Source organism: Arabidopsis lyrata (assembly GCF_000004255.2).
Source record: "Arabidopsis lyrata subsp. lyrata unplaced genomic scaffold ARALYscaffold_1, whole genome shotgun sequence".
Lineage (NCBI taxonomy): Eukaryota > Viridiplantae > Streptophyta > Magnoliopsida > Brassicales > Brassicaceae > Arabidopsis > Arabidopsis lyrata.
Window position 1 is genome coordinate 10,857,680 of NW_003302555.1, and position 13,925 is coordinate 10,871,604.

A 13,925-nucleotide genomic window follows, 5' to 3' on the forward strand; every position below is an offset into this window, starting at 1 on the left:
GCACACATTCTCACCAAAAGAAATAACACAAAAGCCACATCACCAAATCTTATTATATGAGCAGAAACAAACAAATTGATGTCAAAAAAAAACGGGAAAAAAAGAGAACAACAAACAGTTTGTATTGATAAGATTGTGTAGTTTCTTAACTTCTCTATGGTAGAACATCATGCAACAGTAGAGTCACTTTCTGAGCTGGTTTCACCTTCTTCGGAAAAGCGGAAAAAATTGGCAAGTTTCTGAGAGACCGTTCGTTGTGCCTCGGTTAACAAATGTTCTTCGCCTTGAAAATCATCATCCCCTTCGTAAACCAGATGAATCCCATGCATCCTTAGCTTAACGCCTTTTTTGATCGGCGGTTCTCGTTTGATCACCTGGATGGTGTACCCGTCTTTCATTGTCATAACCATTGGGTGCAAATCTGAGTAACGGCAGATATGGAGTTGATCATAACTTGTTCTAGGCACTCCAGAGAGGTGCAATGTGTGGGTGTATAAGGCTAGGCCAAGTTTAAGAATTTGGGCTTGAACTTCCAACACATCAGGCAGTTGGTAGTCATCTCCCGTGTCTTGGTTAAGAGCCACAACAACAGCAAGGACTACGCCTCTGAGCTCTCTATTCGGTTGAGCTGAGAACGTAAGAGGGCCTCGTGAGAACCAGTCTGGGATTCTGTTTCCAGGCAAGCTCAGATTCCACAGCAATTTCAAAGAAGCCTGCAATGAGAGAAGCAAATTTTTAACAGACCTTGGGCTTTAACTAATTGAGATTCTATAGAGTTTGCGGAATTACCTTGGAAAGTCTTCTCTTTACTGCAAGGGAGCAGGTGGAGTTACAGCCACTCATGTATAATCGTTTCAGAGCCGTCAAGTGCTCTAGGCCTAGAATATCAACCACTTTCTCACAGTTTGTGAGATTGAGCTCATCCAAGAACTTCAGGTTGGAAAGGTCGGATATACTCTCCAATGAAAAGCAGTTTGCAAGGATTAGCTGCTCCAGTCTCCACGGAAGAGGGGGGAGACACTTGAGCTCTCGGCAGTCATACAATGAAAGTTTTTTGAGATTTGATAACCCTTTGAGGCTAGACGGAAGGCTGTGAAAATAATTATTCCCCAGATTCAGTATCTTCATAGACGTCAACTTCTCAAGATCATCTGGGATTTTACCCGATATTGCCCAACTGCGAGCATCCAGTTCCTCAAGCGACGAGAGGTTCGAGAAAGAGTTTGGTAGTTCTACAAAATGAGGTTCTTCACTTTCAGAACTTCTAAAAAAAGGCTTCTTCAGCATTTTCAATACCCTTAGATTTGAAAGGTTTCCAAAACTTTCTGGTAACTTTGTCACCGAAGTTTCCTGCATGAACAGACGGTGAAGAGATTTCAAGTCTCCAAATGATTCAGGAAGCCCCCTAAGCTTTTTACAGTTGTTCATTCGGAGTAAGACTAGCTTTTCCAGCTTGCCAAAATCTTCCGGCAAATTCTCAATGTTAGAGCCTTCAAGGTATAAGCTGTGGAGTTGATCCATATCTTTGATTGATTCAGGTAGACCCTTCAGAGATTTGCAATTCCTCAACTCAAGTTTGTGAAGAAAATGCAAGTCACCAATCTCCTCTGGTAGAGTTTCAATTGGGGTCCTATCCAACTGAAGTTGAAGAAGATAATTTAATCCACCAATTGAACTCGGAACATGTTTCAGAAATTTGCAACCTCCTGCTGATAAGTCAGACAAATCTGGCAGTGAGCCAGGGTTTAGAGGTAGCTCCTCCACTGCGCTTCCATTGAGAAATAATTCCTTCAATGATTTGAGCTCATTGATAGTGTCAGGTATCTTAGAAAGGGATGCACAGTGCATGAAATGCAGCTTCTGGAGATTTTTTAGATTTCCAATAGAATCTGGAAGATTTTGCAAAGCGGTATCATCAAGATATAGCTCTTCCAGTGATGTCAATTTTCCTACGCACGTAGGTAGCTCTTGAATAGACCTGCAACCCATTAGACTAAGCTTTTCAAGCTTTTGGAGGCAAAAAATAGAGTCCGGTAAGTTACTTATCGCAGTTCCATCAAGAAGAAGCTCTTTCAAACATGGCATGGAACCAATGTTTTCTGGTAACACGCTTAGATTTGAACAGCCAGAGAGGAAAAGTTTTTCAAGACACTTCAGTTCAGAAACATCCTCAAGAAATTCAGAAAGCTTTGAGCACCTTCTGAGGTCCAGCTGAAGCAATTTTCTCAGATTACCAACTGATCTAGGAACCTTCACCAGAAGGTTGCATCGCTCAAAAACAAGCTTCTCTAGGGCTTTATGGTTTGACAAATCCGGAATGGCTTCTAAGCTGTGGCAACCACGCAAATTTATAACCTTCAAGTTCTCATCAACCTGAAAAGCAGAAATCACTATTTTTAGCAATAAGACTCTAACTGAAACTATATATACTTGCCCATTAGTGGAAATAAGAGAGCCTACCCCTTTGCTACGCAAACTTTGGACTCGTCTTATTCGACTCTCTGAAAGATCAAGAACAGCAAGTTGCCCAGCAAGAAAATCTGGAGGGAGATTTTCTAATGGGCAACCTTTCCACTGTATCCACTTGAGTTCAGGTGGGAGAAGTTTTAGATTCCCTTCCAGGTTCACATGATTAATCTGAAGAAGTCTCAACTTAATCATTGGTACGAAAGGCTCTACCCGAATTGTAATTTCAGAACTTTTTGGCTTTTCCTCTTCTCGAAATGGTATAAATTTATTCTTCAGGTAACTATACACAGATTTGATGCCCGGACTTTTCTGTAGATTCCTCAACGCAATATCTTCTGCACTCGGGTCCCAAGCAGGCTTCTTTTTGAAGTCAAATACGATTCCTTGGATGGATGATGTTCCCTGTTATCCCGTTACAGAAAAAGATCATGAGAGTGTAAGTCATATACAAATGATATATAATAGTAGACATAAATACCTTCATATTGTTCAACACAGTCATAATTTCAGCACGATCCCAGAGTCTACTTCGTATGCTAGGATCCCCATGAATTTCAGTAAGGTCCATCTTCCTACCCATGTCTCTAATCTGATCATGCATCCAAAGAGTATCATTTGCGAAGATCTTAACAAGAGATTTCTGCCTGAGGACACTTAGAGCAGCCTCAGCGTTAAATCCACATCCTTTCAAAACCTCAACAACTTCTTCTTTTGTTATTTGCATTCTGAGAAAGAGACAGGCAATGTCGAGGAATACTTTCTTTTCTTCATCGTCTAAAGATTCGAAACTCAGTGCCAGAACATCCTGAAGATTGCCTGGTTGGGTCTTTTTCAGCTTATCCAGTTGAGTTTGCCATTCCTTTTCCTCCTTCTTGTCATACAAAAGGGATCCAAACACTTCAACTGCCAGCGGCAATAGTCCCGAAATCCGGACAATCTTCGTGGATAACTCCATCAAATTATCTGTTGGTTTTTCTTTTCGTAGTGAATGATAACTAAACAGTTGCAACGCCTGCGACTCAGTCAAGCACTTGACCTCATACTGTTGGTTCACTGAGAGCTTACTCAGAATCTCAGAATCTCTAGTAGTGATGACTATAAGAGTTCCTTGACCATACCATCTTGTTTCGCCAACCAAGGCATTAACCTGGTCTATGTGATCAACATCATCTAAAACCACAATAATCTTCTTATCATGAACATTTTCCTTTATCTTTTCCAGGCCTCTGCTAACATCCTCTATTTCAGTTACCAAACGAAAAAGTTCCTTGATGAGAGATTTTTGAAGATTGACTAACCCATCTTCGGCTGATGATCTTTCTCTAATGTCTGAGATGAAAGCTCGTTGCTTGAAGTTTCCGACAATCTTGTTATAAAAGGCTTTTGCAAGGGTAGTCTTGCCAATACCACCCATACCATAAAGTCCCAAGACTTGTACGCCAGAACTGGATTCAGCGACGATCAGGTCCATCAAATCCTTCATAGGTGATTCTAGGCCCACAATGTATTCTCCCACTTTCTCTGGTGTATTGCTCAATTCAGCTAAAACCCTTTTCACCACAAGCTCTATTATATCATCCTCCTTCGAGTCCTTGCTGCCAAATACCCAAAAAAAAAAAAAAAAAAGTCACATATCCTAAATTCAATTCATCTTCTAAGTCTACATGATTGTTCTAAATGCAGAGATTGTAAATATAACTAGAAATGAGATATGGAGTCCTACTGGCAAACATATCCAGCAAGATTTCCAACTAATTTCATAGCGTCTTTCCATCGTTTTATCTCCGCCTCGCTAAATGTTTTGGCGAGTTTTTGAAAATCCTTGTCGAAATCGCCGCTCTGTTTGCGGACATGCGAGGGATCGACCATATAAAAAACAGGTAACATGCGACGATCCAGAGATGATGATTTAAGATCGCAGAGCATAGCTAATTCATCTAAGCACCAGTGAGAGTTAGCATAGTTAGGCGATAAGACGATGACCGAAGCAGCAGAGTCCTCCATGCTTGCCTGAAGACTTGAACCGATCTCATCCCCGCGTTTCATACCTTCGTTGTCGCGGAAGACCCGAACCTTTTTCATTAGCGCTTCATAGAGACGCCCTCCGAAGTTATCGCGCGTGTCTGCGCCTCGGAAACTGAGGAAGACGTCATACTTGAGCCTATGCGGCTTCGAAACAACCTCAGATTCCATCTCCGATCTCCCCCTCCTTCTTAGTCAACTCTGAGAAGCAATCGATAGCTCAATTTCGCAATCACGATCGAAGACGTTACCAGATACTGGATTACAATTTTTTGACTAGACACGATGAAGACAAAGCTTGCGATTTTGGGAAACCCCTAATTCAGATATTTCTAGTTTTGGCTTTTTATCAGATATATTTTAGTTTAAAAGCCAATTTCTGGTGCACAAAAAAAGAAAAAAAGAAAGAAAGAAAAGCCATCCCTTTTCTGTTTCCTTCCTCTCTCATGTAAAACAAAAGTCTCGCATTAACCTTTTTAGTGCTGTGACCAACACAACGTTAGTCACTAATTCTCAAACGTCACACAGTTTGTATGTCCTTATTTGATCAGAACGACACGCAGTGTCAAAATTCCTTGGTTCATTTTCTTCTGTAAATACTACTATTTGACTATTGAGTAACCTGATACGCTAGGTCAACAATCTTCTATAGTGTTAGAAGACCATGTCTTACTAAGGATTATCAAAGAATAACTGCATGAGTATGTAAGTCAATACAAATGATATATAACTGTATGAAATGGTTGATTTTTTTTTTTCTGATCTTTTAAGATCCATTTATGTATATAAAAAGACATCAGATATTACATTTGATACAAAAATGGAAAAATATGAATGTATAAAAACTTTTCATAAAGTTATTTGTATGAATTTCGTTGTTATATCAAAATATGGATTTATATTTATTGTAATTTATTTTATTTAAAATCATAATTTTTACAACCACAGTTTCTACAGTTTTGTTGTTACCAATCACGTTTTAACAGTTAAAGTCTCTAAAGTTAAAGTCTCTACAGTCAAAATTTCTACAGGCATACAGCGAAAGTCTCTACAGCCAAAAGTAACAGTCATTCCCAATCGGCCCCGTAAACATGTAGAGAGTTTTTAATTATCATGGGGATAAGAAAAAAAAGCTTTTAATTGTTTATTTATTTGATAAATGTCACCGGGAAACCAAAGCCACGTTTTTTAGACTTTAGAAAAAAAAAGGGAAACAAAGAAGGAAAAAAAAAAAAAGAAGGCTTTGAGAACTTTAAAAATAATTGAAGTCAAAAAAGCCTAATTGGCAAAAAAAAAAAAAACAGTGAAGACTTTAGAATAGTCCTAAAGTCTTTAAAGTCTTGTGCCAATCACCTCCTTAATTAAATATGTAAATCAAATTTGTTTGACATAAATTTGCTAAAAATCTGGACACAATCTTTCCTAATATCTCGACAATGCTCCTTTCTAAATATATTCTAAATAATTAATTTCAAATAAACTATTTTGAAATTGTGGTTTAAAAATATTGTAACAAATCGGTTTTGTTTCCATATTCTATATTCTAGATTCTATATAGAAATATATTAAATTAAAAAAGTTAGCCTCATTAATGGTACAAATCTATACTATATAAAAGTCGAGGCCATAAGCTCTTTAGACCGTCCACCTAGGATTTTAAACCACCAATCGCAGTTAGACACTTCAGTTAACATTTTTACACATCACGTTAATTAACATTTTTAAATTCTAATATTTTTTATACTTAAATATTAATAAAAAGTAAAAAAAAAACAATATATGGAAAGAAGAAAAATGTGAATATTTGAAAAAACAAAATATAGAAATAATAAAAATGTAAAGTATATATTTCAATATTATTATGCAGCGAATATATTTTTATTTGGAAATTTCCTAATTTGGAAATTTTCTAATTAAAAAATGTAAAAATACAGAAGGTAATTATGACGGTTTATCCTAGACATTAAACTATAAATATTGAACCTCGACAACACAATTAGTATTCAGTTTCAAAAAAATTTACTATTATGCGGCTTTGATTTTTTTTTTCTCGTGCTACATACTTTTTGATTTATTTCTTTATGAACTATAAACAAATATTGTTTAGTTTTGCTGATTTTAGACGGTTTGATTGTATTTCAGGTTACACTAATGAATCGAGTCTAGGTTCATTCAATTGTGGCTTTTAAAGCAATTACAAGGTATTATTGATCCTAAAATTTATGTAGCTTTCAAATTATTTCTTTGTGTAGATATTGTTAATTTCTTTATGTTAAATATATGTATGAAAAGTGGTCACATGTAGAAAGCCAAAAAATCAAAGAAATCAAATAAAAAAAAAAGTGGAAAAAATTATATATTGAAGAAGAAGAATATGAGAAAAGGTAATTCTTAAAAAAAAAGAAGTAATTATATATAGGGTTCTATATATTATAATCGTTTGATTATTTGAGTTCGCTGTTTTTGAATTATCTTTTTAACCATGCAAGACTTCTTCAGAAACTAAAGTTTGGCATGTTTGTTTGCCAAATCTAACCGATTACGATGACAGTTATATTAAAGATAGAAGGTGACTATTTTTTTTTCTTTTTTTTTGTAATTGTCCTATTATTTTCGAGTATCTTTTTATCATCAATAAAATGACAAGTATGAAGGAGTAGATTTAAATATTATGAAGATTATATTGCTATTCAATTTAAGATTTATCAAATATTATGAAGATTTATAGCCATCTCGGTAAATTGTTTTCTTGTGTGGATATTGTTAATTTCTATATGTAAAATATATGCATGAAAAGTGGTTCGCATGTAGAATGCATAGAAATCAAAAAAATAAAGTGAAAATAATTATATATTGAAGAAGAAGAAGAACAAGAGAAGTAGAAGAGTAATTCTTTTTTTTTTTAAAGTAATTATATATAGGGTTATGTATATTATAATCGTTTGATTAATTTGAGTTCTCTGTTTTTGAATTTTTTTTTAACCATGCAAGGTTTCTTCAGAAACCAAAGTTTGGCTTGTTTGTTTGCTAAATCTAACTGATTACAATGACAGTTATATTAAAGATAGGAGGTGAATTTTTTTTTTTTTTGTAATTGTCCATATTATTTTCGCGTATTTTTTTATCATCAATAAGAGGACAAGTATGAAGGATTTGATTTAAATATTGTGAAGATTATATTGTTATTCAATTTAAGATTTATCAAAACTCTATCAAAGTTTGATGTTATTTGTTTATGTATTTGTAAATAGTAATCTAAAAGCTTCATAAATTTGGAGTTATTGGAGACCATGATTTTATAAATTGGAAGCTCTAAAAGATATAAAAAATTCAAAACTTAAGTCGAAACCACTAGCTTTTATACTACATAAAAGTTGAAGTAATAAACTTCTAAAACTGTCCACACAAAAAAAAAAAAAAAAAAAAAAACTGTCCACAAAATTTCAAAAGACTAATCACGATTAGCCATCTTGGTAATTAGCAATTTTAGATTCCAATAATTTTCTATATTAAGATACTTATAAAAAGAAAAAAACAATATATATATATATATATATATATATGAAACAAAAAAAATGTAAATTTAAAAAAAAACATTTGGGTAGACAAAAAAATGTAAACTTTTGTTATTGGAATATATAATATCAATAGAAAATTAAGATACTTACAAAAAAGTTATAAGAAAAAAAACAATCTATGGAAACGAGAAAAATATAAACTTAAAAAATATATATGCAAAAAAGAAAAATGTAAAATTTTGTTATTAGAATATATATAATAATATCATTATTAGTCTCACCAAATTTGCCAATATCCTTTCTTAAGCACAATTAGGGGTCGACATTTTAGTTTGATGTCGAGTTAAATTTGATTCGGTTATTTCGATTTTAATAAAACATCAAGTCTCTAATCAAACTCATTTTGGTTCGTTTCAATTCGGTTTGGATTAATTTTGTTTGGCTTGATTCGGTCTGTTATTTAAAATAAATTATTTATAAAATTGAAAGAATGGCAAGAAATGGAAGCAAGAAAAATAAAAATTATATAATTGGGATAAATAACTAAAAAAATTGAATAGAATAATCAATCAAGAGGTATGTGAAAAAAAAAAGGTATACAATATATACATGTAACATGTGTAAGTTTATTCATTTGTTTCTTTTCATTTAAATGTTGATTGATAATTTTTCATGTTTCAAGTTTGATGTTCGGATATTAGATCATTTTAATCATTAAATTTTTTAAGTCTTTTTTATATACTTGAGTAAAATATGACACATCATATTTGTAATATTTTTTATACCAACTTTGATCCTATAAGCTTTACTTTTATCAAAAAAAAAAATTAAACCAACATAAATGATACTAAAAATATAAATAAAACAACATATATGCTATAAAGAATTCAAAAAATGAAACATTATTGTAATTAATTGATTACTAAGCCCAAAAATATAATAAAACAATCAATAAAAGTCGAGCCCATAAGGTCCTGAGGCCGTCTACCTAGGATTTTAAACGACCAGTCGCAGTTAGACACTTCAGCAGTTAACATTTTTACACATCACGTTAATTAACATTTTTTATTTTTTTATATTTTTTATACTTCAATATTATTAAAAAGGAAAAGAAACAAAATATATGGAAAGAAGAAAAATGTGAATTTTTGAAATAACAAAATACAGAAATAATAAAACTGTAAATTATATATTTCAATATTATTATGCAATGAATATATTTTTGTTATCCATAAGGTAATTAAATTGATAACGTAGGTAATTAAAAGGCTATCCAAATCTAATTAAAAATGTAAAAATACAGAAGGTAGATATGCCAGTTTACCCTAGACATTAAACTATAAATATTGAACCTCGACAACACAATTAGTATTCAGTTTCAAAAAAATTTAGTATTATGCGACTTTGATTTTTTTTTCTCGCGCTACATACTTTTTGATTTATTTCTTTATGAACTATAAACAAATATTGTTTAGTTTTGCTGATTTTAGACTGTTTGATTTGTATTTCATGTTACACTAATGAATCGAGTCTAGGTTCATTCAATTGTGACTTTTAAACCAATTACAAGGTATTAAGATCCTGAAATTTATGTACCTTTCAAATTGTTTTCTTGTGTGGATATTGTTAATTTCTTTATGTTAAATATATGCATGAAAAGTGGTTCACATGTAGAAAGCAAAAAATCAAAGAAATCAAATTAAAAATTTGAAAAGAATTATATATTGAAGAAGAAGAATATGAGAAAAGGTAATTCTTAAAAAAAAAAGAAAAAAAGTTATTATATATAGGGTTCTATATATTATAATCGTTTGATTAATTTGAGTTCGATGTTTTTGAATTATCTTTTTAACCATGTAAGGCTTCTTCAGAAACCAAAGTTTAACATGTTTGTTTGCCAAATCTAAACGATTAGGATGACAATTATAATAACGATAGCAGGTGACTTTTTTTTTTTTTTGTAATATATGCATGAAAAGTGGTTCGGGACATATAAACATGTTTGTTTACCTTTTCTCGCCAAGAGGTGTTTCTGGGTCGACGAACTCTTCTTCTTCTTCTTTGTCGATTTTCTTCTCTGCGATTGTTTTTGGTTTTGATGACTTGAAGACATCTCCGAGCTTTGCTTTCTCCAAAGCTCGTTGCTTTTTCATCTCCTTTTCTTTAGCCTTCTCTTCGTTTCTCAATTTCCGCTCCATCTCCATAGCAATCTTCTTCTCCTCTGCTTCAGACATTGAGGGTTTTGTGATTTGTGAAGAAGGAACAACAGAGAGTATTTAAAACGCTAAGGTTTATTAGGTTAGTGAACTAAATATATACTTCTGGAATTTGGCGTTACAAAATGAAAAAAAATGTAAAGACAGAGAAATATGGAAAATGTGACAGACATACGTAATTAAAAAAATATGGAAAACTAAGTTTGTTTAAGTAGAATAAGTTCTAAAACTTTTTGGGTTCTGTTTTAGAATAGTGAAGGGAATACCACTGATACGGATCCCTTTCTTAATCCTGTTTTAGTTTTTACAGTTAAGCCTTTGTGAACTGTGGCTTTGTTAACTTTTGTAATGGCTCTGATTTGGCTTAATAAAAAGTAACACAGTTGTGACAAAAAAAAAAAATATATGGAAAACGATTTTACTCTATAGTTTATTAAAAACATGTAATTATACACACACTTCATGTCATTATTTTGAGTTAGAAATAACAAGATTCTAGTTTCTTAGCTCTCTCTCCTGCACTACTCTCAGCCTCTGCATTGCCTTCCATGGAGTAACTCTTCTCCTGCAACCAGAAACGACATCGTTTTCTCATTGCAAAAAATATATATAACAAAGTGAGATCCTGCTTTAGTTTTGAATGTATATTATATATTACCAGCAAACGCCACATGAAAGGAACACCATCTCTGATCTTTATCCTCTCTCTGATCACTTCTTTGGCTGCATACATCATAAGAGCCAAGATTGTTTATTGTTATACTAAGCAAAGATGAGTATCCAATGAGTAAGACTCTACAACAAGCCTTACCAGTGGAGGATTGGCCTGTCTTTAGCAGCAGCTGGCACCACATTTCGTTGAAAACATCTATCTGTTCATCTGATGCCCCGACGATCTATTATTTAAAAAAGAACCATCAAAAGGTGTTTGATCAAGAAACTTCATGAGTTTAGATGCTAGAGATTTATTTCACCTTGTAACCAATGGCGTTGAACTCTGAACCGAATAGTTCTAAAGCCTTTTCGTAGTTACCCCTTGCGAATTCAAACACAGCTTCCCCGAGCTGGTATGAGAACAAAACTAATATTAGAGTAGTAGTTACAATGAAAAACACTACCGGAGTACCGGATAGGGGGAAAAAATAAACCTGAATCCCTTTCTGCATCACTTGTTGTTTTTTTTTATTCATCCTTGATAATCTGCAAGAACAACACAAGTTCATGACAAATTCGGTATCATTTAGAAACTGTAGGATAAAAGAAAGTCACACTAACCGGGACTTAAGACCCTCAAGTAATTCATGAGCTCTTGAAGTCTCTCCAACCTTTGCTAATGCCCAAACTATCAATATATCAAGGTGCCACTCCAAATACCAGTTTGCCTGAAATGTTAAAGCAAGTGGCCGAGACATAAAAACCTATTGAACAGGAGAACTCATATAACTGCAACCGTTTTGGGATGGTATATCACTAGTGTATGGCTTACCTGATTAGTTAAACGAACTGCAAGGTTTTTGAGACGGTCTTCAAAACCATCAAGAGCATCTCTTACATCTAAACGTAGCAACAATCCCAGCGCATTGAGATAAACCTAAAGAGTTGCAGACAGCTAATTGTTGGATAGAGGAAGCAAAAGCATATATTTCTGAAATTGAAAAGAGGTTTTACTTCAGGAGGAACAGCGTCGTCTTTCTCCAATTCTTTCCAGATGTGATGATCATAAATCTCCTCTACTTTACTCATTGGTGACCCTCCTTCTAAGTAACAAAGAGCAACATGCCACCAGTTGTGTGTATACCTGACAATTTTATACATGTTTAATAAAAAAATCTCATGAAATTATAAAAAGAGAGCTTGATAATATGTGAGAGCCTTCTTATAATAAAAAAATTATAAGAAGAGAGCTTGATAATATGTGAGAGCCTTCAAGCAAGTGGGAAATGCTTTACATGAAGGATGAGCAAGAAGGCCAAGATCCTGCGAGCGCTTCCATGAACTCCACTGCTTCTTTAAACCGACATTCATGTTGAAGAACATGACACAACTGCAACAAATAAGTAAGTGTTCAATGGAACCTGAGACTAAAGGATGCAAATGCTCAATGTCATGTAAAATTGTTTGAGAAACTAACACAGTGATGTGCCCAGGAGTCTTCTTTGTTTATCTCATAGCCTTTTTTGGAAGCTGCCGCAGCTTCTTCCATTCGACCAAGTTCTAACAATGGGAACGCAAGTATACCATGAATATAACTTTCTTCTTGATTCGCAGGTAGAACCTACAATATTAAGCAGATACAATCAACTTTTATAGTCTTAGACAGGTGAATCATTCAGTGACCAAAAATTCGATGAGAACTTAAGTACCTGCTGAACAAGACCCAAAAAGGGCTCAGGTTGACCCATGTAGAAACATAAAAGCTGTGCTCTCTTCAAAGAGGCAAGGTCCTTTGGGAATCTATTAAGTAGCTGCAAACCACAATTTTGATTCAAACAAGAGACTCAAAACTAACATAGAAACTAACTACAACAAGTTTCAGAGCATATGCATGAGTACTTAAGACCTGAGAATCATCAGAAAGACACAGAACTTTACATTTCAAACCATAACCGTTGTATACTTGTATTGGTGCCAGATTCAAAAGATAAAACTAACAATGGAAGTAAGAACCAACCTTGGTGTGCATTTCAAAAGCCAAGTCGTCATCCCTGTCCTCGGAGATCAGGTAAGTAACAGCCTCGTAAACCGCTTGCTCATAAGGTGTAGATTGTTCCTGAAGGAAAACGAATTAAACTAAGAAATTACCCCAAACTAAAAGTAGAATACGAACTAAAAGGCAGTGGATATAACAAGACTGACGAGATTAGATGCCGCAGCTTCAACGTAGGAATTAGCTCTGGAAGGATCAGATGAAGAAAGGTAATGAGCAGCTAAAATGTTGCCCAAAACACAATCATTATCGTAGAGTGGTGCTTCTAGAATCACTTTCCTCTTCCTCCCATAACTAAGAACCTTCATAAATCGCAAAACAACATCAACAGGAATCACCGATACGAAACTACAAAGATGGAAACTTGAAGAATAATAATCCAGAAACAGAGCAAAAACTACCCACAGCCACAAGATCGTAATTCAGCTACATAGTGAATCAAAAACGTACCAAGACTCATAAAATAATCAAACCCTATTCCTGAAACCCCATCTAGATTCCATAGAAAAAGCATCAATTTTTGCATCGACAATCTTAAGCCCTGTAAGTACTCTGTTGTAACCAAATCAATTTCATGATGTGTCAGTGACAAAAGAGGGATAATTGAAGACCAACCTGTTGAAAATAAGAGTTAATTGCGTCGATGCAATCATCAGAAGAGGTATTAACCTCATAACCCCACCGAACACATCTCAGTGTTTTCTCCATTTTCAAGAAAACAGAGCTTCTTGTAGCTGAAAGTTAGCCGCTTCCTACAGGGCTACAGGAACACTTTTGGTCTTTCTTCTGGGTTCGATGATGGTTTGATCGAAGTGTGAAGGAGACAGCGATTTTGCATTTTCCTTGTCGTCGTCATCAATCACATTTTGTATTAAAAAGGTTCGTGTCTTGTTACGAGTGACGTGTCACTTTTTTTTTTTTTTTTGGCTTTTCTCGCCTTTTGGATAAACCAATTATCATTACTAGGTAAGTTTCCACGCTACGCGCGGGCTT

At 34.1% G+C, this 13,925-nt stretch overlaps 2 protein-coding genes across 3 annotated transcripts; both read right to left on the reverse strand.

Moving 5' to 3' along the window:
* Positions 1–23: 23 nt before the first annotated feature.
* On the reverse strand, positions 24–4,910 carry LOC9329412 (TMV resistance protein N). The gene is made up of 5 exons (XM_021011832.1): positions 4,193–4,910; positions 2,948–4,064; positions 2,461–2,871; positions 790–2,373; positions 24–713 (listed from the first exon to the last, which is right to left on the reverse strand). Exons 1-5 carry the CDS (start codon positions 4,660–4,662, stop codon positions 168–170), a joined length of 4,128 nt encoding a protein of 1,375 aa, XP_020867491.1. The 5' UTR covers positions 4,663–4,910; the 3' UTR covers positions 24–167.
* Positions 4,911–10,613: 5,703 nt separating this feature from the next.
* On the reverse strand, positions 10,614–13,778 carry LOC9329414 (tetratricopeptide repeat protein 38). Of its 2 annotated transcripts, none has more exons than XM_021015212.1 (14): positions 13,548–13,778; positions 13,082–13,234; positions 12,897–12,995; positions 12,589–12,690; positions 12,357–12,500; positions 12,175–12,269; positions 11,894–12,023; positions 11,712–11,816; positions 11,501–11,607; positions 11,374–11,425; positions 11,200–11,289; positions 11,037–11,121; positions 10,884–10,948; positions 10,614–10,790 (listed from the first exon to the last, which is right to left on the reverse strand). In XM_021015212.1, exons 1-14 carry the CDS (start codon positions 13,638–13,640, stop codon positions 10,704–10,706), a joined length of 1,407 nt encoding a protein of 468 aa, XP_020870871.1. In that variant the 5' UTR covers positions 13,641–13,778; the 3' UTR covers positions 10,614–10,703. The 2 variants fall into 2 exon arrangements, with proteins under 2 accessions (XP_020870871.1, XP_020870870.1); XM_021015211.1 differs by having other exon boundaries at positions 13,073–13,234; positions 13,548–13,768.
* Positions 13,779–13,925: the final 147 nt, after the last annotated feature.